At 41.5% G+C, this 23,574-nt stretch overlaps 2 protein-coding genes across 2 annotated transcripts; one reads left to right on the forward strand and one right to left on the reverse strand.

Moving 5' to 3' along the window:
* Window positions 1-257: 257 nt before the first annotated feature.
* DNAJC17 (DnaJ heat shock protein family (Hsp40) member C17) lies at window positions 258-22,413 on the reverse strand. Its single transcript, XM_056851254.1, has 11 exons — window positions 22,301-22,413; window positions 17,191-17,260; window positions 15,221-15,279; window positions 13,841-13,928; window positions 13,519-13,601; window positions 13,112-13,208; window positions 12,625-12,674; window positions 12,138-12,215; window positions 11,173-11,253; window positions 10,260-10,382; window positions 258-427 (listed from the first exon to the last, which is right to left on the reverse strand). The coding sequence occupies exons 1-11, from the start codon at window positions 22,376-22,378 to the stop codon at window positions 311-313; spliced, it is 924 nt and encodes a 307-aa protein (XP_056707232.1). The 5' UTR covers window positions 22,379-22,413; the 3' UTR covers window positions 258-310.
* Window positions 4,833-5,388, forward strand: C6H15orf62 (chromosome 6 C15orf62 homolog). The gene has a single exon (XM_056851255.1). It carries the CDS (start codon window positions 4,841-4,843, stop codon window positions 5,372-5,374), a length of 534 nt encoding a protein of 177 aa, XP_056707233.1. The 5' UTR covers window positions 4,833-4,840; the 3' UTR covers window positions 5,375-5,388.
* Window positions 22,414-23,574: the final 1,161 nt, after the last annotated feature.

The following is a 23,574-nucleotide window of genomic DNA, read 5'->3' on the forward strand; positions in this document are numbered from 1 at the left end:
AAAAGATTTGGCCCAGGGGGACCAGCTGTTGCCACAGAGGGTTGGATCCTATCAGTCTGTTCATTGGCGTATTTATCTGGCAAGAGGCACTTCCCCTGGCATAAGCTCTTGAAGACTCCTTCCACCTAAGAAGAACATGCAACCAGTAAGTTCCAACCAATTTTAAAGCCATATATGAAGATCTCTGAATCCTCCACTAGGTATAGTGTCAATTTATTTACTCAGAAAAACGACAGTTTTTAAAAAGGGTGTTTATTGACTTAATTTAAGCAGTATGTGAAAGTGTAAGAGAATTCTGTTCTTCCTTATACTATGCGCAAGACTCATCCTCTTGTTTCATCTGCTCGATCAGTTTCTGTCTCTCAGCGGCTTGGCGCATCCGCATCATCACAAGACTTTCATAGTCGCGTTCAGAAACCACAGAACCCTGAGAAATAAGTGACAGCAGTAAATGTTAGGTGAATTCAATGTTTGCATATTTAGAAATCTTTTCTGGTAACATTCAAAAGGAAAAAAAAACATCACAACAGCACACAAAGGAAGTGTCAGCACCTCTCACAACAATATGCAGAATCTATAGGGCTGCTGTGACTGTCACTGCTAACTCATGACTTCTTCCAGTAAAATCTGCTCCACAGCATGCTAAGGACTCAACAGAACTAAAGCAGAACTAAAATTGTACAAGTGTAATCACTATTCATCTGAACACTCTTCACTTGGCAGCAGCAAGATTTGGGCCGTGCCCTTTCTTTTCTGCTAATAACATTGTAAAGGGTTAGAAATCATGATCAATTTATTTCATTTTTTTTAAGAACATGGGTCACCTTGAACCATTTCCTAACTTGATAAAATATTTAAAAACTCGCACTCAGAACACCCAGATTCTGTAAAATGACATGGATGCCCAGAAGAAATGGTCCTGTCAAGTCAAATGGTTACATTCAGAAGGTATGCAGTGCCTGAGAATGTGATCAAGAAAATATGTAAAATCTACAGAATCAGTTTCTGCTGGTGACCAGCTGTTGCTGGTGAATCTTTAGAGGACTTTCTCAGAGAGCTGATAGGAAGCAAGCACAGTGACCAAATGCATGGCAAAGGAGATGTAACAACAGAAATGCCTTCACTTCTGAAGTTGTGCATGGAATGGGGAAAAGGTAAGGGCTACAGGGCAAGAAGATCCGTATCAGGACAGTGAAGCATCAGGAGTACTACTAAAGGGAAGAGCACTTCCTGAGTGAGGTAAAAAACTGATGGGAAACCCCCTGAAGTAAATAACTTAGAAGCACAGTGGGAAGACTGTCTGGGTGCTAAACAAGACACAATCGTTGTCTTCTGAGCCCTACTCATAAGCTCCCCTTCTTACTCTCTTACTCTCGAAAGCCCAAGGGTAAAAGGACCTCTGGGTATCTGCCAGACCTCCAATTCCAAGTTTAAGGCTTCCTCCTTCCCCTCCAAGTCTGGGATGTTTAGGCAACGCAAGCTCCATAGAAGAGATAGTCAAGGGATGGAAATAGAGAAATAGGGATACAAGAGCAACTCGCATGGAGCCACCCAAAGCAAAAATTCTGTGAATTAGCGACAGCCAGCGTTTAATGGTTAGAATGTTGAATTAAGGAGGTTCGGGTTCAAATCCCCACTCTTGCATGAAACACACTGAGTGACCTTGGTCCCATCACTGCCTCTGAACCTAACTTACCTCACAGGAATGTCAGCATAAAATGGGGGAGGGAAGAACTATGTACACGGCTCTGGGTTTCTTGGCGGAAGGGCAGGGTAAACATGTAATAAGATAAACACTTTACAGCTGCAACGGTTCTCTCATTATAGATGGAATTCATTACCACATGGTGGTGACAGCCAGCTTAAGCAGCAAGGGCAGGTCGTTCAGTGACCATGAGCCATTATATCTAAAAGGAACGTTCAAGTGCAGAGGCGATGCATTTCTGAGTACCGGATAATGTGGAGAAACAACCACCACCACCAATGGTCATTACCACAAAGCGCTTGCAAGCTTCCACAGCCATTTGTCCAGCTACTGCTGGAAACAAAAAGTTTGCCTACATCTGACTCAGCATGGCAATTTCCATGTTCTGTAAGATATGTCACTCTTTGCCCTATGCCTTCACACCATTTGTTACTTAGCACATGGACAATGAAGTTAGGGATGTACGATGATGCTCAGTACAGATTCCAAAGGGGTAGCTTTTGTGAGGCAAAGCTCACTCGCTCAGATATGGAGAAGCCTCTTACAGAATCAAAGTCTATGTTTTAGGTATCGTGAGAGAGAAGAGGTAAATTTCAGCAGCCAAGTCAGCCACATTTAAACAGTAACATTCAACACAACTGTGGTTCAATGATGGCTCTTTAGAGCTCTTGAGACACTACAAACATGCTGTTATGTTGCTGCATGTGAGTCATGAGTGCTAGAAATCTCTCTCATCACCTGACGCACTTCATTTCAACATTCTGGAAAAAAGAAATTTCCCATTTCTAACCATAATTAAAATTACATGAACTGACTTGAACTTGGCAGAAATAGAAATAAAGCCTACTGAGTACTATTCCTGATCTCCCCCCACCCCCAGTAGTCACATTGAAGCATGATATGAAAATAGTTCAAATATCCCACAGAAGTCTAGATTCTCCTGAGGCTCTGTAGCAAAGGTTGGCGCTTCACGGCTCTACACACACCTACTTCCTGCAATCTCAGCAATTAACTAATAGTGTAAATCCCAGCTTCTGACGTGACTGAGTCAGCAAGGGCTTGGCACAGAACGCACACAAGGGAACCGCAGCCTGAGAAACAAACGAGGAACCGAGGAGAGGCAAGTGGAGAGCAAAGAGAAACACTGAAGGAAAGGGGTTCAAGAAGAACAGTGGAGGAGGCAGAGCCCCTGACCCAAGGCAGGAGACCACTGACAGACTGACTCCGCTTCCTTCACAAATCCACTCGAGGCTCCTTCCCTGGTCCGCCCTCTCACAGTAAGTAATAACTCCCACATTTATTCTCTTTCTTCTTAGCTTCCTTACTATTTTAATTCATGAATCTTTTGAGCTTATCTTTTTGGTAATAGGCTGTTCTATTTATGATGAGCAGATAGCGACCTCTTTAGCACAGAATATTAAGATGTCCCCAATACTGTTTAATGTTCTGGAAGAGGAATAAAACTGATTCATACAATGATGTTCCAATGCTGACCTTCACTTATTTGATTTGGCAGCTCGTGTTAGAAGTCAGACTCAACAATTCCTTTCTGTGTTAAAGTGATCTATACTGGTAAAAGTGATCTAAAGGCCTAAACGTATAATCTGCATTAAGTGGACCAGACAGGTGGAGGGAGAGGTCAAGGACTGACTAATGAGTAGTGAAAAAGTCTGGAGGCAGTGGATACACAGAAAAGGTAGGTCATGAAGATGGTGCAGAAAAATCTGGTCTTACAGAAAGAGATGAATAAAGAAAAGTGACCTGATGATAGACAAAAGGAACAATAGGGCAGAAAAAATGCTATGGGCAGTATATGTGTGCGTGGAAGAGAAAAATTTATGATCTGGTACAAAATGATGTAGTGGTTAAGAGTGGCGGACTCTAATCTGGAGAACCGGGTTTGATTCCCCACTCCTCATGGAGCCTGCTGGGTGACCTTGGGCCAGTCAGAGTTCTCTCAGAACTCTCTCAGCCCACACAGAGGCAGGTGATGGCAAACCACCTCTGAATGTCTCTTTCCTTGAAAACCCTACAGGGTAGCCATAAGTCATCTGTGACTTGACGGCACCGTACACACACTCACAAAACGGTGTGGAAGAAGGGGTGCTTTTCTCAGCCATTTTTACTGCAAAAAGTAAAAAAGCAAGTCATTGAAACTCATGAAAGAAATTATGTAAAAGAAGAAGAACACAGAGGAAAACTGGCTGCAGGATTACAGAATTTGGGGTGATGGGGTAATTCTAAAAAGACCAGTGGATAGAGAGATGGTTTGAGGCAGTGGTAAAGAAAGATCTGCAGATGTGACATAGGGCAGGGATCAGTCACTAGTATCACTTACCCACTTATGAAGAGGTACTATACCTCTTCGTATTCAGCAACTAAAATCGAAACCATCACTGGAATGGACTGGATCAAGGGTCTGATGGTGAGTTAACCCCTTAAACCATGGCTGCTGCAGATGTAAGGGTCAAGCACGAAACCTCCCCTCACTGACCCTCCTACCTGTTTATATGCTGTGTTTAATTGTGTGTGTTTAAAGCTAGTTTTAATATTTTTAATTGCTCGCTACCTTGGCAACCCTAAAGTTGGGTGGAAAGGCAGCATATAAATGGTTTAAACAAATAAACAAACCCCATACTGAGCATAGCAAAAATTCATTCTGCGACATCTCAACAGGTTGGGATGATAGAACCATGAGCTTCCTAATTTCTGATGCTTACAAAAATTATTATTCATGTTCTAAAAACTACCATTGGTTTTAAAATACAAAAAAGCTGAAGCCCATTTTGTATTTGTCTTCCTGTATTTGGAAGGGAGTGCAGCAGGCATGGAAATGTTGGGAACCAAGGTAGTTTACTATTCCAGCCTTATTTCGTAGGCTAGGAAGATTACCTTCAAACACATACTAGTGCATTCGTTACCTACTGGTTCCTTCAATACAGTTGGCACCATGACCAAGTATGCTCTTATGGGAAAGCCAATTTGTTGTTGCTCTTTTTTTCTCTTCTGTTCCAGGAATTGTTAAGAAAGGAGATGGTCCAGACTTCCGGAGCCTCGTGTTAGCTTGAGGTCAAGGCCTAAGGCCTCCTCCACTCTAGAAGGGCCAGCCACCAGTCTTTTACTATTTCCCTCACCATGGACACTTGGCAGAGAGGATCTGTCAGGTCCTCAGGCTTCTTCAAGCGCCTCTCACTCCGGAGGAACAAGAAACTGGGCAGTCAAGTAATTATCTTGAATCAGAACAGCCAGACGCTAGACTCCAATGGACAATACAACAAAAGGGAGCTCCTAAGAGACCTGAAAGGGAAGTCGAACTACCTCTCCTGTCAGAGTGAGCAAAACCTAGCCACCAAGATGCAGCCGCCTCCCAAACCACCGCGACTGTACCTGGACAGCACCAGCTGCCCCAACATAATAGACCACACTGATTTGCCCTCTGCAGAGGATTCCTTTCCAAGCACTCCCCGTCACTCCCATAAGGCCACTCAGACACCGTCAGATCTTTTTTGCAAGAACCAAGATACGGACTGGTGCCACTCTGAAACCATCTCATGGTACAGTACGCCTGATCCATCTGACCCTTTCTTTTCTTTCAAACTAGACTTGGGCCCCTCGCTTCTTGAAGACATTCTGCAGACACTCAAAAGCCAGAATTTGCTACTGAATTAATTACCACTTTAGCTGTTCTAGTTGAAACCAAGGAATTAATAATCATCCTGGACTACTGGTTTTCCTTCACTATGAGTACACGACCCAAGGCGTTTTAGGTGCACCATTCTCACCAAGCCTTTTACGGTAAACTACGCAGGCAAAACCACCACCATGCATTGGATACCAATGCTTCCATTCCTCTCACATTTGCAATCGTTTCTCTTTGCTATCTCAGTGGGCTTAATTTTGGTGTGCAAGGAATACATTTGTACCCTTGAGTCATTTAAGAGTCTAGAGCAAATGTGCATGTAGAGTGGGTGGTTGTGGCACAAAGTGGAATGTACAGGTTTGTTTGAACATTATCTTCACAATCCCAGCTACATATATCTCAAAATCAAAGCTGTGGCATAAAAGACCAGGTCAGAAACAGAAAGAAGAGCCTTGCAACCAGAAGTACGGGCAACTCAGAATAGAAAGATTGTCCTCTATTCCAGTGCATAATGTTCTTCATTTATTCCAATTCATGGGCACATTTAAGCAGCTGGGAATTCACTGTAATTATTTCTCTTTTTAGTCAACATAGGGGAAAGGAATTTATAACAATTGCTTCTACAAGTCACTTGTGAAGAAATGAGCCAGAAAGTATATATTCCTGTCCCTATTAACATATTTACGGGGTCTTTTTTGTGCTACCATCAGTCTCTGTTAACAGTGTGACTGGAGAAACTCTGAACATTTCATCTGTGCAGTGTGAGGGATCTTGAAGGAAAAGTAATAAAGTTACTGTTCTGCATCCCTCCCTTAAAGTAAAAGCCAGCCACGTTGGTCCACAAGGCTTGCTTAGTTGATCAGATGGCTCCGTGGCTTTGTCAGGAGTTACTGATTTAGAATTGCTACCCTGAGCTGTCCACCTTTGTTTACACGTGCAGGTAATCCTAGCCACATACCTTTACTCATAGATCAGTCTCAGTAGAAAGCATGCTTGAAGTGAATTCTGAACACCACCTATTTTTGCATAGCTGAGATAATGACACCCATCATTTAAAGCTAAAGCAAGCCAAGAGTTCCTAATTAACCTGGAGCTCTTGTCCTTGCTTCGACTTCTTGAAGCAAGGAGTATAAACAAGTCAGAGACAGAAGTTAAGTGAGGCTTTATTTTCTCAGATTAATAGTTTGGCTGAGCAACTTCTCGGAAATGTTAAGCCTTCCTGCTAAGGAACTGCGTAGTAAGTAACACAACCTCTTAGCTAGCATACCGGATGACTCCTACTTGAACACAGGAAAATGATAACAATCTTATGAAGTTGCTGGATGCAATAAGCCAGAAGGTATTTGCTTCATTTGGATCTCTTCATCTTCACAGAAAGTGGTTCTTGTCTCACTCTTCTGACACAATAATGCATCATATATGCAGAATATCAAGGCTACTCCTGTTGCTGCATCGACGCATACTGATTTTTTTGAAATTACATTGTTAATGGCTTTATTAATTGTAAACCACCTTGAAGACTAAGCAGCAGAAAGATGGGGTATCAGCATTTTAGAAGCATGCCAATAATGCAGCTGAATTTTACCTTCTAGAAGCATCATGACTACATTGCACACAAAACAGGGTGCTGTGCTTACTGGATGGACAGACATTAACTGGAAAACCAATAAGAGCATGAAAAAGATAAAATATGAAACTATCCCAGGGTGGGTAGGAATGAGGGGACAAGGGCTAGAATTTTTGTACTTTGTAAATACAGTTGGTATCTGAGGTCAATGCTAAAAATATAAAGAGGTAAAAAAGTCATGTAGCTATGGAAGAAAAGTTTGGTCAAGAGGATAATGTGGAGAACAAGACTGAGTTATTAATATACAATTTCAATTTCTGGCAACTCAAATCCTCTTTGGAAATGTCCAGCAGAAAGCAGTGTGGTGCTGAAGAAAAGGACTCACTGAGGTCACTTCTACAAAAACGGGAAAGTGGGGGGAGATCCGCCACAGGTATGGCCGACCTATAGAAAAACAGATTTCCTATCAGGCTGTACTGGAACATTACTTCAAGTTTTTGGTCACAGGAAAAGGATCCCGAATACAGAGCCTGCAGTCCACATATGGTTCATGAGATACCTTTTAATTGGTTAGGATTTTTGTGCAGTGGCCAGGACCTGAGAATTTATTTTAAGCCATGTTCCTCACTGTAATTAAACAATGGACTACTGTTTGTGTACTGCAGGCAGGGCTGTAATTTTGAAGAACTGTGTAACACAAGGAGTTATGCAGTTATTTGTTTCATTTATAGTGTTCATAAGGTTGCCAAATACAGTTTTCTTGGCTTATAATTAAGATTATGGTGCAGAAAGTACTGTTTTTAGTTCAGAATTCAATGCATCAATGGAGGGTGAGAGATTCAAAACAGATAAAAGGAAGTATTTCTTCACACAACACATAGGTTAATTGTGGAATTCCCTGCCCCAGGATGTGGTGATAGCTGCCAACTTGGAAAGCTTTAAGAGGGGAGTGGACATGTTCATGGTGGAGAGGGCTATCCAGGGCTACTAGTCAAAATGAATACGAGTCATGGTGCATACCTATTCTTTCCAGTATCAGCGGAGCATGCCGAATATATTACGTGTTGTGGAACACAGGCAGGAGAATGCTGCTGAAGTAGTCTTGTTTGGGGGATTCCTAGAGGCACTTGGTTGACTGCTGTGTGAACAGACTGCTGGACTTGATGGGCCTTGGTCTGATCGAGCATGGCTTTTCTTATGATCTTATTTTTGTTGCCATTTTCAAAAACCCTCAGGGTTTAAACCAATCTCATTACTTTAGGCAATTAACACCGCTTTTGAACATTTGATGCTGGCAGCACTCTTGTTTTTCTAACTGATTTAGTTTATCAGACTTGGGTGCTATTGCTTTCATGACAGGAACCATGGGCTTCTGACTTGATTTAGCCCATCTAGATTCCCTTTAGTTGGGAACACACTAAAACATCACTGTTGAATATACAAACTTGCTGGAAGTAGTTCAAAATGCTCTACTGAGTGGCTGCAGGGTGTGAAGGAACAAAGCTTATTAGTTGATGCCCTAATAACTGAATCACTCGTGACAGAAGGGGCCCACCTATGCCAGTCTAGCAGGCAGCAGGAGTGCTCTGTCTGAGTAATGCAACTCTCTCACCTCCATAAAGCTATCACCCCAAACACAGCTCCCAGCTTATTTTACCCCTCAGCTTAGACATGCTAATCCTTTGCAGCAGGCAGACTACGGCCTCCCAGTGACAACAATTTGTTATGGAAACAAGCCAAGAGAAACCCAGTCTCAAGCCAAAGATTTCACAAGAAATGGTATGCAAAGCCAGATGGAGAGAGAGCCTAGATGGAAAAGGGCGAGGGCCTTCTGGCTGGGTCATCTGTTACTCTTCTGTTCTAAAAAAAGAGGGTGCGGAGCATCACTGTCAACTGGTATGGGCCTGCTAGTGATGGAACCAATATTTTGTTAGGAAATCCTATCTTAGCCCAAAACAATCTGCAGCTTCTGCTTGATTCCATCCAGTTTAGCACAGCCAGTTATACTACTATTCCCTAATACGCTCCGGGTATGACTATCTATGGCTGTAAAGATCCATACCTGGGCAGCCAAGGCAGGAAAGGTGCCCTTTACTAAAAGTGGCCTAAGTGTACCTTTGGTGGAACTGCAAAAGACCCAAAAAATACCTCAGGGGGCTAAGAAGCAGCTTCGCACAGAGAAATCGGCTGGCAAACCAAGGGGAGAAGGAACTATAGCCTTTTCTGGGAAGCTGCCAGAACACCTACTTAGTAAGGACACAACTGCTACTTTGTCACCTACACACTGTTGGGAAAAGGTTTCCGGGCCCTCATGTAGAGAAGAGGATGACAGATTGTGGCCATGAGTCCTCTGTGGGTTTGAGTTTTATTTCTGAAGAGAACAATAAGTGCCATGCATAGATATGTGGAAGGCTTGAGGGGAGGGAGGATCTTCCACAGCCCCACACGCACAAGAACTATCGCTTTACAGATGCAGTTCAGATCAATATTTTTGAATTCTGTTTTCCTGGTCCCCACTTCCCCCACCACCCTCCTAGTTCCATTTGTCTGGTCTGTTTCATTTGTGAGCTCTTTAAAGATCACACATGATTGTTTCCTTCACAAATACTGTCAGCTGCCCTGAGCCCACAGTATATGGCAGGCTAAACATACAAAATAAAACATATTTTTTACTCTACCAAAAAAGAAAAAAAAGTATTTTCCTGCCATCAACAGAGAAAGACTAAATTGTCTATTTATAAATATTATAGAGGTACTACAAGCCGAATTCAGATGTTAAGAAAATATAACTAAGAGCTTTAAAAAATACCCTCCTCTTCTAACTGATATTTTTTCATTGCCTTGTTTTATATAGCAAATGAAGAAAGTGCAATTAATACAAAGGTTCCCTGTGAATAGTGAGACTTTCTATCAGTACAAAGAGAACTTCCCTGTGTGGAAGAATCCCACTCACATCTTCTTCCTCTGAGAAGATCTTAACATACATCTCTTCCTAATGCTCCTGCTTCTTCAGCTGTGCATCAAGTGACCCAAGCATAATATGACAGACACTGCGAGACACTGTAGAAGTTCCTCTCCACTCATTATAGTTCGTAATAAGTCAATTAGTGTCCTAGTAAAGCATGTCTACACAAACTCTTAATATCCAACCAGATTTATGTTTTAATTAGAACCAATTTACACATAACCCCCCCCCCCCAGTTTTCAATGTCATAGAGTAACTCAGTGGACATCTACCAAGACAGAAGTACAAAGACAGACAAAAGTGAAATTTTGCTACTGCCTGTCCTAAGTATAGTTAGAACAGCTATATTAAAAATTTAAATAGAATCTGGCATTTCTCTTACCTGGGTTATTCGTGGCTGGATGGTGCCATCAGAATACACTGTGCTGTTCTGTGGCTGCCCCTCTAGCCAGGTGATCTTTAGAGGATTGTTTATCAGGCCAACTTCGTTCTTTACTGCCATCTCCTACCAAATACACACAGTGTGCCACTTCAACCTCTTTTCATTTCATTGATAAACGCTCTCCAATCAAACTCCAGGAAACAGAAAAATAGCCACAGGCCAAGTATTTAAATTGCAAAAATGGGTGAAACACAAAAAACTTTTACTTTTGCAGGACCCTCCACAAAAACTTTTGCAGGACCCTCCTTTCCAACCCCTATCTGAAAAGCTTGATCATTATGACTGGACTGTAAACATTCACACAACAGGAGATACAAGGATCTTACATGGTACAGGAAGCTTCTGCCGTATCAGCTAAAGAACCAACATGTACCATGTATTCTACATGCTGAATCAGCCAGTGAAGAAGCAGGTTGACTACTAACAGGATCTGCTACAGAACATGGACCATTAAATTTTACCCCATTCTTTTTGCCATAAATATGCATTCCCCCAAACACAACAGCTCAGATCCTGGGGTCCACTTCTGACAATGGAAGGGCATTTTTATTGTGTTGGTGGGAGGTGGGACTTCTGTCGATTTCTGTTCTCACTGCAGACCCTCCTTTTGGCCCCATACTTTCCAGAAAACTCCCTTGACCCCAGGGGGGCTAGAGGGCTGCAGTGGAAAGAGGAGGCAGCAAATTCCTGCTCTACAAGCTATGCCCCGCTTGCATAATCTTGTAGGATCCAAGCCATTTCATTCCACAGTCAACAATCTAACCCTATCCTCTTTCCTTCATATCAGTGGATACCTCCTACATGACCCCAAACACTTTGGTGCACCAAGAAATTATTTAGTCAGAACACTTACAGCAGCTTTCGCCGTGGCGAATTCAACAACTGCACTTCCAGTCTTCTTGCTTGAGATCACTAGATTCAGAACCTCGCCATACTGCCAGAAATCAAGCAAAATAAAATCAGATATAGTTCTAGGGGAGAAAGCTCTAAATTGTGAAAATCAAAGTTCTTGCTAAAGTTTATATAAAATACAGATAGCACAAGTACCATAGTGGGATCAGGGACAATACTGGAATGGGGGTACTAATCATATTTTTCTTAAAATATACTACAGAATCATAGAAGAATGCCAATTACAAAATCCTTTTGTAGATATTATTACAGTGGTCAGTGATTCAAAAGAGATCACTGTTAAAAAGAATTAAAATACAACATAGCTATTAGAAGACCCACATACTCACAGCTCAGATTAAGATCACGTGAAATAACAAATTAAATTAGAGTTCAGTCTAGTTCTCAATTATTTTTCAGCAAAAACAAAAACATCTATTCTCAGAGGTGAACAAAGTTCTATCCAACCTGCCTATTGGCTGCTTAGGTCATTTTAGTAATCACAAAGGAAGTGATCACAATTTAAGTCACTCTGTGTGTGTAAAGTTACGTCAAGTCACAGCCAACTTATAGAGACCCTTGGTGGGGTTTTCAAGGCAAAACTTCTGCAATCTTCCTTGGAGGTTTCCCTTCCAAGCACCAACCCAGTTTAGCTTCTGAGATCTGGCTATACAATAACATTCCACATCCCTTAAATCATTCTATACTAGAAGCCATTTAGGAACCTTTCTGCAGGAATATTAGTTATTGTAAATCACAATTCCTAACAGTGCCCTTCCTCACTAACAACAAGGAATGAGAGGTCTTATAATGACCATGGTGGGGGTCATATAGCTTTGTGCAGAAACTGACATTAAACTTCTTTTCTTGATCTTACAGTATATCAGGCAAAACCAACAAAGATGAAAGAGCAACACGGAACAAGACCTTTTGTAAGATTTGCAGGAGAACTTCTTTTGAATAGCCTCCTTTTGTCTCATCTTCTTTCTTGCACTTCCATCGCAGCTAATGGGGGAAAAAGTTTACCTGATTAGTTTTGCCCAGTCCAGTGCAACAGATCTAGTATCTAGCAGAATCTGTATGCAGACAAACAGATACAAGCCTAGGAAAGAATTCACATTGCAAAACATATGAAAATTACTACATACATCAAGTAGCATCTACAACCTGTCAATATCCCAAGCCATAGACACTTAACTTCTAATTACCTTCATCCTAGTGCCTAGTTTCTAGATTAAAGTGCAAGGAACACATTACGGTGAGGTAAGTGACAACTCCAGTAAGCAGCGAGGATGCCAGAGGCAGTCCAGCTTTCTGTAAGTCTGGAGGCGATCCACATGGCTTCTACTGATGGAATGATAAGTTATAGTTGGCTCATCTCTCTTCATAGCTCAAGTTTTTTTGAATGTCTTACTTTGAGCTTGGGGGTTCCTTTGCCCTCCTCTCCATACCCATCGTGTTTGCCTCAAAAAAGAAGAAAATAGAAGGAAAACGTCAGTGATGACCATTCCAAGGGTAAACCACGACTTCCATTTTACAAAACGAAAACATTCAAGTCATCTTGTGTTCTGGATCTCTCTACTTTGATTTAATTTCATTGAACATTCATTAATCGTAAACACTTGCCTCTTCTAAAGGGGATACAGAGATTAAAGAGGGACTGTCAACTGCCTGAGGTTACACGGGGAATCAAGGGCACAGCTTGGAAAAACTGCCCTTTTTAATGCATTGATTGGGGGAATAAGTTTCTGACTCTGAAGCTTCACAGTAAGACAAGAAAGGGAGAGTGATTTTTTTCTGCAGAGGTATACTGTTTAACAAAAAGTTCTTCTGAGCGTCAGATAAGGCCATGTTCCAACCCCAGACGGACAGCACAGATGGAGGTTCTTGCCTGGCTTTACCTCGAACTCTTTGCTCTCTCTCAAGTCGAATTTGCTCCTGGATGAGCTTTTGCTGCTCCTCCAGTTGGCGGGATCCCTCTTCACGTAGCCGTAGGATCTGGGAAGAGAGGCAGAAAGCAAAAATGATGGCTATATTGCTCCCAAAATGACTATCTATCCTTTTCCAACAAAGACTATTTATAGCATATAAGGGAAATGGTTGTGAAAGGTAAGCAACTCAGCATTCTGTCTCATCAACAGCTAAACCCCCTTATGCTGCCTCTTCGTATACCCTTAAGCACCGAGTCCCTGCATCTTTTATTCCATTTATCTTATCACTGGTTTTTTGCTCACCACCTGGACTGTATATTATGTTTCCATATCCATTTTACCATAATATTATATTGTGCTTGGCACACCAGTTTTACCTCTTCTTCTAATGTCCTCGTTATCCGGATCTCCTCCTCCTTGCTAACCTCGGTCTGGGCTTGTCTTTCCCGGGCTTCAAGGTCTGGAAGAAAAATTACACGTTCAGAAAAATCTAAACCGTTTTAAATAGTCTGAAAATTAAAAAATATTTGCTAATTGCAGGGAGAATTTCACAGAAGCCCTCACACTGCTGTTAACATTTGCATGTAATTTATGAAAATCTTATTTAAAAAATCTGTTTATGAAAAAAACATAATTCTAAATATTAACAAATACAGATCCCAGCAATTTCAACTCTATTCCTCATATATTATTACATACCAAGCTTGACTTTTTTCCTCCTTTCATCAAGTTTCTGAGTCCTTTCTGCTGCCTGCTTCTTGGCTTTTCTCACTTTATCATATGCTGCCTGTTGAAGTAGCAATCGGACAAAAAGTAAGAATACATGAAAAATGCTAAGCAAAAAAGCAAGCAAAGTCTGCTAGGCAGCATTCAAACCCTGTGTGCATTTAACAACAAGGGGTCACCAGCTTGCATTTTTTTCTGCCCCCAAGAAACTCAGTCTTTGTATCTGGGATGGAGGAAGGAAAGGTAGTCCAAGGAAACATTAAGGCTGGATCCTAAGCCCATTTACAGTGGGCATTTTTTGGATTGTACTGTTCATTAGATAAGAAGTGCAGCAATGCTCTGTACACTGAAAAATCAGACACGTGTCATAAAAATGGTTTGAAGTACTTCCAAGTCAAATTGACTAACTTGATAAGACTAAAACTGATAAAGAAAAAGACAATTTGGATCTCCATAGGCAGCATGTAGGACTGATCTGAAAGATGGTGAATAACTAAAGCATCTACTAAATTACATTGTTAAATTTAATTGATTGAACTATTAACAAAAGATATGAGGTTTTGATTGAGTATGATTTATTACTCCGATCCAAAGGATGGATGTGCACGTATCCATAGGAGCTCTGGCTGATCCTTTTCCAGCAGCCTTTCCCACTATAGAAAAGTTACATAAAAATGTCCACTCTCTTTTGGGTTTCAAAGTGGAAACAGTATTTTTTCCCCAGTAAAATATAATTTTTTTTAAACCAAAGAAGTTTTACCTAAGGGAAACAATGAATGAATCACAAAACCAACAAGATCCAAAAACTGAGAAATCAGTTTAAAAATAAATCTTTCTTGTGCCAATTATAATTCCACATTTCATCATTCTGCTGTTTGGTAATGATGTCTGTTAATTTTTTAGATTTTCTTTTGTAAAATCAGCTTCTGAAACTGAGAATAGTCTTGCATGCCCCTTGATGACAAATATCCCTCATCTGCAAGCATTCCCTGGCTTGCACAGATGTGCACATGGATTTTCTCTTGATAGCAAGTACCTTCCTATATGGAAGTAATCTAATATTATAGGGGTGTATTTTTTCACTACATGCACAATACAATGGCTCTTGAAAGCCTGCTGTGAAAGAGATATATTTGGTAGCACAGTTCTCCTGCTGTACAAGTGAGACACACAGACCTTCACCATTCAGAATAGGCTGTGTTTCTAAGGGGAAGAGAACATTTCTACTTGCAAGCAACAACAGCTAGGAACAACCTGTGAACCTCTTCTAGTCCACAACTTAGTAGCTGGAAGAAGCGCCATAAGTGCAATAGCAAAACCATAGCATTCTTATTGTGAAATAGAACAACTCACCCTTGCTGCTGCATCTGTTAGGACTGCCAATGCCTGAGATAACTGATGAAAGAGCTCGGCTGGGGATCAGAAAATTAAGACATTAAACACAACAGTGTAAGAAAGCACATCTAATTCCTGATTATGCAAATGAAACAGAAAACTCTTTTTGCTACTGGACTGGAATCTAGCACTCCCTTTGGAAAAAGAATTTAATAGAACTACTTTCTATGACATATTCCAGACAGCCTTATTGCTGCAGTTTGGACGCCTTTGTTAATCAGATTATTTCAGTCTCCTCACAGCATTGTGGTTTATCCCTTGCTGAGCCAATTTTCTCCTCTGCCTTTCCCAATGACTCTGAAACCTCATTAAAGTTTTCTTCTGATACGTATCAATGGCATATTTTTATCTTTCTGAAAACCCTACTGGCTCAGCCCAACCCCCTCCTCAACACCATTTTGTGATGTACAGAGTCCAGAAGCAGCTACACAACTATGCTTCTAGAATTACTATAGAAGAAGAGAAAGCAGGTTTTGAGCCAGTGAAGCTACATCCCCCCATGTATTATATGTCATTCCAGATTTCTAATCCAAAAGGAAGATGGCATTTTGTCCTCTTGATGTGTTGGGAAGGCAGAGCCAGGAAACATAACATGGATTTTTTTTTAAAGTAAACTCAGCAAAGTATATCCTTCAAAGAATACAATCAGGCATTGGCAGGAATGTGGGGGGGGGGGATGATGTCACCACAACATAATGGCACCCGAATTGGAAATCAGCACCACTGATGAGTGAGGATCAAGCTATGCAGGAAAGCACAACTACAGCCTTGGGGGAGGGGTGTCTAAAGGTAGGGCTGGAAATCAGCAAATATGATTTTCTGGAAACCTTGGAAAAGAAAGCCCAATTGATGGGCTTTCTTCATTCATTTGGATCTGTGAAGGATTTGAAAGAGGCTTGTTCTTCTTCCTCCAGACAGCCAGAGCAACTTGAATGCCTCGCCATCCTCTTCCCAGGGCTCTGTGCCCAACCCCAGACACTGTTTTTGGCCTTTTTTCCCTGTCTTTCTTCCTCTCTAAGCACCAGTCAGACTCATCATTACCCGCACAGGAAAGTATTCTGCACCAGCACACAGACTGTTTTTAAGAGCATTTTAGTGAAATAGCACTACAGTGTAAGCCTGCATACGTGCACACAAATGCTTTGAGTCAAGGAGATGTGTACAGGAAAACAGCAAACAGACACAGGGAAAGGGTGGAGGAAAACCTCCTGTGTGGATCCCCCATTTCCACTGTGCTACGTCAGGAGCTGCTTCAGCACCAAGGAAACCACAGACCAATGTTACAGTCTGGAGCATATATATAACATGGAAAGTCAGTGTATAACCTGCTATAATGAAAAGAATCAAACCACATAAAGGTGTATGCTAAAATTTAAATACCCATTTAAATGGCAGTGCTTGCACCTTATTGTAACACAAACTTTTAAAAAGTGAACAAACTGCTATTTCTTGAATAATTTATTTCTAAATGTATAGATAAGTCAATCATAGAGCAGATTGGTGAGACACCCTTGGGCACTCTCTCAGCTTCCTTGCAAAACACTGTGAATTTGCAATGAATTCTGAACTCTGTAAACTCTTGTGAACTTAAGAGAAATTTACTGATTCTAAAACAGTATACCAGTGCTCTCTTCTGTCACTTTTAGCCTTCTTCAAAATACAAATGACTTCTAGATCATAAATCAAAAATGGAAGCAAATTAAGGCATTCTCTTGGGACAAATTAATCCCACAAATAACCCCATGCAAACTGCCAAATGGGCTTCTGAAATACTCTCTACAATGTATGTCTTTTCTTTTCTAATGCATCTGCCTATAAATAAATGCACAGAAACTGCTATGCTATTCTGGTTAAACCTAGATACTCCTAGCGGACACACACAAAAACAACTGGAAATGGCATAAAGTTTCCACAAAGACTGCTTGTACCTGCTTTGGGATTATCTGGATTTTTATCTGGATGGCAAGACAATGCCTTTTGTCTGTAGGCTTTCTTAATCTGTAGAAGACAGAACTGATATTTAACAATGTGACCAGCAGACTGAGGCAGCAATCACAATAAAGTATACAAGGAAATGACAACAAAGGGATCAAAAAAGGTTTGAAAAACAGACACAAACTTGTAAGATTGGCAACATATTAAATGGAAGCATAAGGCTAATACATCAGCATCTTCTGATTTGTAATAGCAGCATTAAATTTTTGCCACAGCTAACTGAAATGAAGTTGGAGCAAAAACACTTAAATTTCAGCATCAGGAACCAAACAGAAATATTTAAGATGAAAAGTCTTTACTCCCAGATACAAGCAGCTATAGGATCCAGTCTTGGCAAAACACAGATGGACACAGGCTGTTGTGACTGAGGGCCATTTCACACTCCATAAGTAAACAGGTAGGGTATGAAAAGCAAAACTAGGTCCCTAAACACACAGTGAACAGATGCTCAGGGAGCTGGAGCTAGTCAGGGCTCTCTAGTACATTTCCCCAAGTATTTTAGTCAGAGAGACAGCATGCACTGATTTGTGTTGGACTAGGATCTGGGAGACCCAGGTTTGAATCCCCACTCTGCCATGGAAACTTGGTGGGTGACCTTCACATGTTCTCAGCCTAACCTATCTTGCAGGGTTTTTGTGAGGATAAAGTGGAGAAGGAGAGAACATTGTAAGCCACTTTAGGTTCCCATTGGGGAGAAAAGTGGGGTATAAATGAAGTAAATAAAGAAACAAAACAGAAAGATGTGCCTGCTCTTCATGCTTTAAAGTTTGCAGCAGGAAACACTACTGCACACAGGCATGATTTCTGAATGCAGCATCACACCGTTGATTGCTCAGAACACAGTAACTTAGGAAGATGACATTTTGCTTTGGAGGTTTAACACATTGGCAGCTACCACATATAATATCCACACACCAAAGAGGAACAGGAATGGAAAGGCAGTAAAATGTAGCCGAAAACTACAGATTTCTATAAAAGCATTGTGTTACGGTCCATTTTATTCTGAGATGGGAAGTTAAATATTCTGCTAATAGGTTGGCTAGAAACACACGGCATGCGCCCACCATCTAGTGGCAAAAGGGAATAGTAAACACCCAACTTGCAAGCCTATTTAAATCAGTGCTTTTGGCAAATTCAGTACCATACTACTTACTGTTTAGTGCTATTTGATGAAAGTGTTTCACATACGTATTTCGGTAGTTTTTACAACAGGCTTTCAAACTCATTTGCCTGGTTCCTATGACAAGTAAAAATTTCCTCCCCCTGACAAAGCAACGAATCTTTACACAAGAATTCTTTATTAAAGTCAAAAAAGCTACTATCCTACAATTACTTTATTTAAAAGGTGGTTTTACAAAAACAACCACCCACACAAATTAGGGCAGAAATTAGCTCCATATAGGAGGAGGGGCACTGAGGCTCAGAAAATAAATTGTTTGCCAAAAGCCACCTACTATTGAAGGCTGAGATTTGATATTTATTTAGAAAATGTCTATGCCTCCTCTCCAGGAACCTTCCCGAGGTGGCTTTCAAAACAAGAATAATGAAACCAAAACACCCCAAAACATTAAATTATATTAATTAAAATCCACTTTAAAAACCCAGCCCAGCATAAAAACATAAATATGTAGTTATACTTCTATGCCACTTTTAAGTCCTGCTCGAGATGGTTTACTATGAAAATCATCAGAATATAAAAAAATAAGCCATTAAACACAAGCAGCACAAATACTATTAGTTAAGTACAAGCAGACCAGTGAAAAGCTGGCAATAGACCAGTGAAAAACTGGCAATAAACCCTGGGGGGTGTAAAATGATATGTTTCAGCCTGGTGCCTAAAAGAAAGCAAAGTAGGCATTAGGTGAGCCTCAAGGGGGAAAGTGTTCCAGAGGCAAATAGAAATCACAGAAAATGCCCTGTCTCTAGTCACCATCTGCCTCCCTTGTGAATGTGGGGGCACAGAGAGTGTGCAGGCCTATGTACAGAGAGAAGCCTGAACAGGGACACATTCACCTCCAGCAGACCAAATGAAACCCAGCAATAATCAACATATGGCATAGGTCTTTGCCCACTGGCACCATTCCTTCCTTACCAGCACAAACTGACTGGGTCTTCTGCACAGAACTACATATATAGTTTGTCTGTACAGTAAAAGACCTGACTAATCAGTGTGTGGAGTCTGGGAGAAAGCAAGTGGGTGCAAGTCCTTGTCCACAAATATTGCCCCACTGTCTGCTCAATATTCTTGGCTTTCATGTCATCTGCACAGGTCAGGGGTTTTGTAGTATCAGAAAGCTGGATTCTTTATCTGACAATTATCAAGTGCTAAGATCCTTTATTTTCATTTAAAACAAAAATATAACTACAACCTAAATGTCTAGCCAGGGTTGGCACACCAGTCAATTGCCTACGATTAAATATTCCATGAAAGCAAGAATACCACTGGCCAGTCACTATTTACCATTTCATGATGGTATCATTTATTAGCAAAGAGAGGAGTCAGGGCTGCTTGCCTCTAACCCCGCAGCTGTCAAGAGCAAACCTAACAGCAGAGCAATGCTTTTCCTACTATCATTGCAGGGATCCGCAAACAGACTTTTGCTGTTTAACAACTGCTGTTTTGGGGGTTTGTTTTTTTTCTGTTTTAATTTCATTTTTAAAACGTTGCAACCGTGGGCTGTTCCTGGTGTTCTAAGGTAAAAGAACTTTTCACTGAACTGTTTACATTCAGAAATTTTTTTACCTAGTTTTATGAAAAGTTACAATAATTTAAAAAACATTGTTTCGTAACAGTTATGCTAACTGCAAAAAGTAGTTAAGTATCAAACATGATGACTGAAGCATCTTTCTGTTGCCCTAACTAAAGTTTGTGAGTTTTAAGATACATTATGATTATTTAATCAAATATTTTTGACTAACCAAATGTCCAAACTTATATCTAGTTATGTCAACACTACAGAAAGCATGAGGAGAAAGGACAAGTTACAAAATCTAAAACTCAAAAGATAAAGAGAAATTAGTCTAAAGCATAAATTTTGCAGCCTTGGGAGGGAAAAAATTACAACTTTTTGTTAAGTTAATCTCATTTAATCAGAGTTTAATTTGAGTCAAGGTTTACCGGTATCCCAAATGCATTTTCAGTTCCTAAAATACACAAGACAATGTAATGCCTTTGTTGATGTGCAAAATGCCTTTTCTTCACAACTATATAACAATCAGTCCCTATGAGTGAGTGGATCTTGGGGAATGCATTATTTTTCAAGACAAAGCTCCTTTGACCAACTGTGTGACATACAAATTCACTGGAAAAAGCTTCCACAGCACAATGGCTCTATGCTTCATCTGCTGAACTTCTGCCTGCCACATCGCTGTCAATGGCACAAGGGAAGAAAAAGCAGCACTGCAGTCTCACACGCTTACCCTGTAAAGTAGGCTAGACAGAATGACTTTTCCTAAGGCCACACAGTAAGCTTTATAGCTAAACAGAGATAGAAACCTGAGTTTTACACATCCAGCCAAACATTTCAGTTACTATACTACCATGGCTCTTTAGCACAGCAGTTGTTAAAAGCATGAGCCGTGACCCAAAAATTCCCATCTCAGCTATGACCAGCTTGCAATAGAGGAATAACAAGTAATGGGCCTGTGGAGAATTGAAAGGTGATAAAATTGCAGGGTGGGGGGTTTAAAACATTGGGAGATTCCTCAATTTTACAGTACAACTGTATGAGACCACTGATCTTTAAGGCTAGAGGAGACACATCCCCTCCACCTCACCCTGAGCCTCAGCTGACTATTACTACAGTGCAAATGCCCTACAGAGCTGAACTGTTTTGGGAGTCTAGGAAATTTGGAAGCTGCTCATTTAACTCCAAATATGAAAGATACATTTCAGAGACAGGACTGACTACCTCTGATAGTCCAGCCATTAAGAATCAAACCTGTTCTTGCCTACATATGTCCAGCCTGGCACTTGTTTCTTGGTCATGCCAGAGCACAATGGTATATGGGGAACGTGAGGTGGAACTCTGGAAGTTGGCTTTTATAGACAGTGAAAGAGAATAAAAAAGTGCAGCAGGGCAAGAAGTGACCAGAAGAGGAAACCTCACAGGAGCAGAAGGATCTATTTAAGGCCCAACACATTTCAAGTTAGCAAGACTCATCTCCAGGGACAACAGCCTTTCAAACCACTTTATACAGCCCTACAAATTAATTGTCAGATTGTAAGACTGTTTAAGCACTTATGAGCATGACCCAATTCAGTTGCCCCTGAGGAAGTGCCTCCTGAATCGATTTCTTCCAAAGAACGACTGAAACAATATTGCAATCAGACAGTTCTATAAAACAGAAGTCCAACAGCATGTTAGAGACTAACAAAACATATGCTGGAATAATTTTTTAAGCCTCTATGGTGTCACTGGACTCGTTTTATTTTGCTGCTATAGAGTAACACAGCTATCTAGAATCTGACAGTCAGTTTGTACCACGGTTTAAAGAAATGTTCTGCTTCAGTTGCCCCGGAGATGAGTATCCTGACTCAAAACCCGTTGGGCCTTAACAAACGGAAGACTGACTCTTTGAAGTCTCCTCTTCTAACCATTCGTTTTAAAGAGACATTATTTGGATATGGGTTTTCCTAGGGTTGCCAACTAGGGTTGACGTTGTGAAATTTCTGGAGATTTAGGGGTGGAGGCTGGGGAGATGGGGTTTGGGAAGGGGAGGGATATAATGCCATAGAGTCCACCTGTGGAAACTGCCGTTTTCCTCAGCGGAACTGATCTTTGTAGTCATGAGATCACCACTAATTCTGGGAGATCGTCAGTCCCCACCTGGAGGTTGGCAACTGTAAGCACTACTCTAGCTGAACCTGAACCCAGGAACGGGAGGATCCCGACACCTTGACGTTTAAACATTCAGGGGCTCCGAAGTGACCAGGCGTCCCCAAAGCCGCTTTAGCCTCGTTCCCAGCGGCTCTACCGACCCTCTTCCCCGCTTAAGTTCCGCAAAGCCCCGCGAATACCCTCGCCAAAGGGCCCTCCTGACCTCTTTATCCACCGCCTTCTCACCAACTCCCAACAACTCGTACAAATCCAGCTCTAGCAGCTCTTTATCCACCGCCATGTCTTCTCACGGTCTATTTCTTCTTCTCAAGTTGAGTTCACTTGGCTTCAGGCCGGGCACCACCATCAGTCCGAGCGCTTCGCGCAGCCTTGCTTTTCCCACGGACTGTTGGGAAATGTAGTTTTTCCTCAGGCTAACCTACTTTCGCTATACACCACAGTTTAGCGCGACTTGAACTACAACTTCCATCATGCCACCTTAAATTCAATGCCGGGAGATTTCTTGAGAGAGGTGAGAGGGTGGGAATAACAAATATTCCCAGCAGGCATCGCGTAAGGGAAGAAAGAGTGTTATTGGGAAATGTAGTTTTCTGTGGAACTAATTCCGCTAGAGAATGAGACGTGTTTGAGAGCGATGCAACTATAACTCCCGTCATACCGCACGCTGTCATTGATACAGTGGATATTATCGGATGATGAGAGACAGGGAAGCAAAGTTTCCTGCCTGCTAACCTAATTCATGTTGCCCTACTTTACCGTGTCCAAAGCTCGCCTTGTGCAGGAGATGTGTGTCCTGAGGAAAGATTATGTTTTGCCGGGCCGTGATTGTGCACTGGCTCGGTTGTAAAGCTGATTGTCTCCATTGCGTGTGCACTTCGACGTTTGATTTCCAGATTGTGATCTCCAAGCAGTCGAGTGTGAGCTACTGCTTGGCTCTTCTGTGGTAAAAGTGGAGATTGGTCCTCGACTGGCTCCCAGCTCAGCCAAAGGTAGGAGTGGCAGGGCCCTCTTCACATGTGTTTCTTAGAAGGAGAAGAGTTGGTTTTTATATGCCGACTTTCTCTACCACTTAAGGGAGACTCAAACCGGCTTACAATCACCTTCCCTTTCCCTCCCCACAACAGACACCCTGTGAGGCAGATGGGGCTGAGGGAGTGTGACTAGCCCAAGGTCACCCAGCTGGCTTCATGTGGAGGAGTGGGGAAACAAATATAGTTCACCAGATTAGCCTCCGCCGGTTATGTGGAGGAGTGGGGAGTCAAACCCGGTTCTCCAGATCAGAGTCCACCGCTCCAAACCACCTCTCTTAACCACTACACCAGAGAGAGAAATGGGGTGGGGGTAGGTAGGCGGACAAAGTTGAATGTATTTATGATAAAATTTAAAAGTGAGCCCTCTGTTGATAATACCGGGATTTAAAAGGCTGAAGATCTTTTGAGCAGTGAATAGGCTGGAGATGGGAAGCCCAAATTTAGT

Source organism: Euleptes europaea, chromosome 6 (genome assembly GCF_029931775.1).
Source record: "Euleptes europaea isolate rEulEur1 chromosome 6, rEulEur1.hap1, whole genome shotgun sequence".
Taxonomy (NCBI): domain Eukaryota; kingdom Metazoa; phylum Chordata; class Lepidosauria; order Squamata; family Sphaerodactylidae; genus Euleptes; species Euleptes europaea.

Excerpts from the sequence above, each read along its gene's own strand:
- C6H15orf62 (XM_056851255.1), top strand. The coding sequence starts at position 4,841 with ATGGACACTTGGCAGAGAGGATCTGTCAGGTCCTCAGGCTTCTTCAAG.
- DNAJC17 (XM_056851254.1), bottom strand. The coding sequence starts at position 22,378 with ATGGCGGTGGATAAAGAGCTGCTAGAGCTGGATTTGTACGAGTTGTTG. Across the intron at positions 17,261-22,300 it reads AGAAGGCGGTGGATAAAGAG|ATTAAGAAAGCCTACAGACA; the intron begins GTCAGGAGGGCC and ends TGTCTTCTACAG. Across the intron at positions 13,209-13,518 it reads CGAGGACATTAGAAGAAGAG|ATCCTACGGCTACGTGAAGA; the intron begins GTAAAACTGGTG and ends CTCTCTTCCCAG.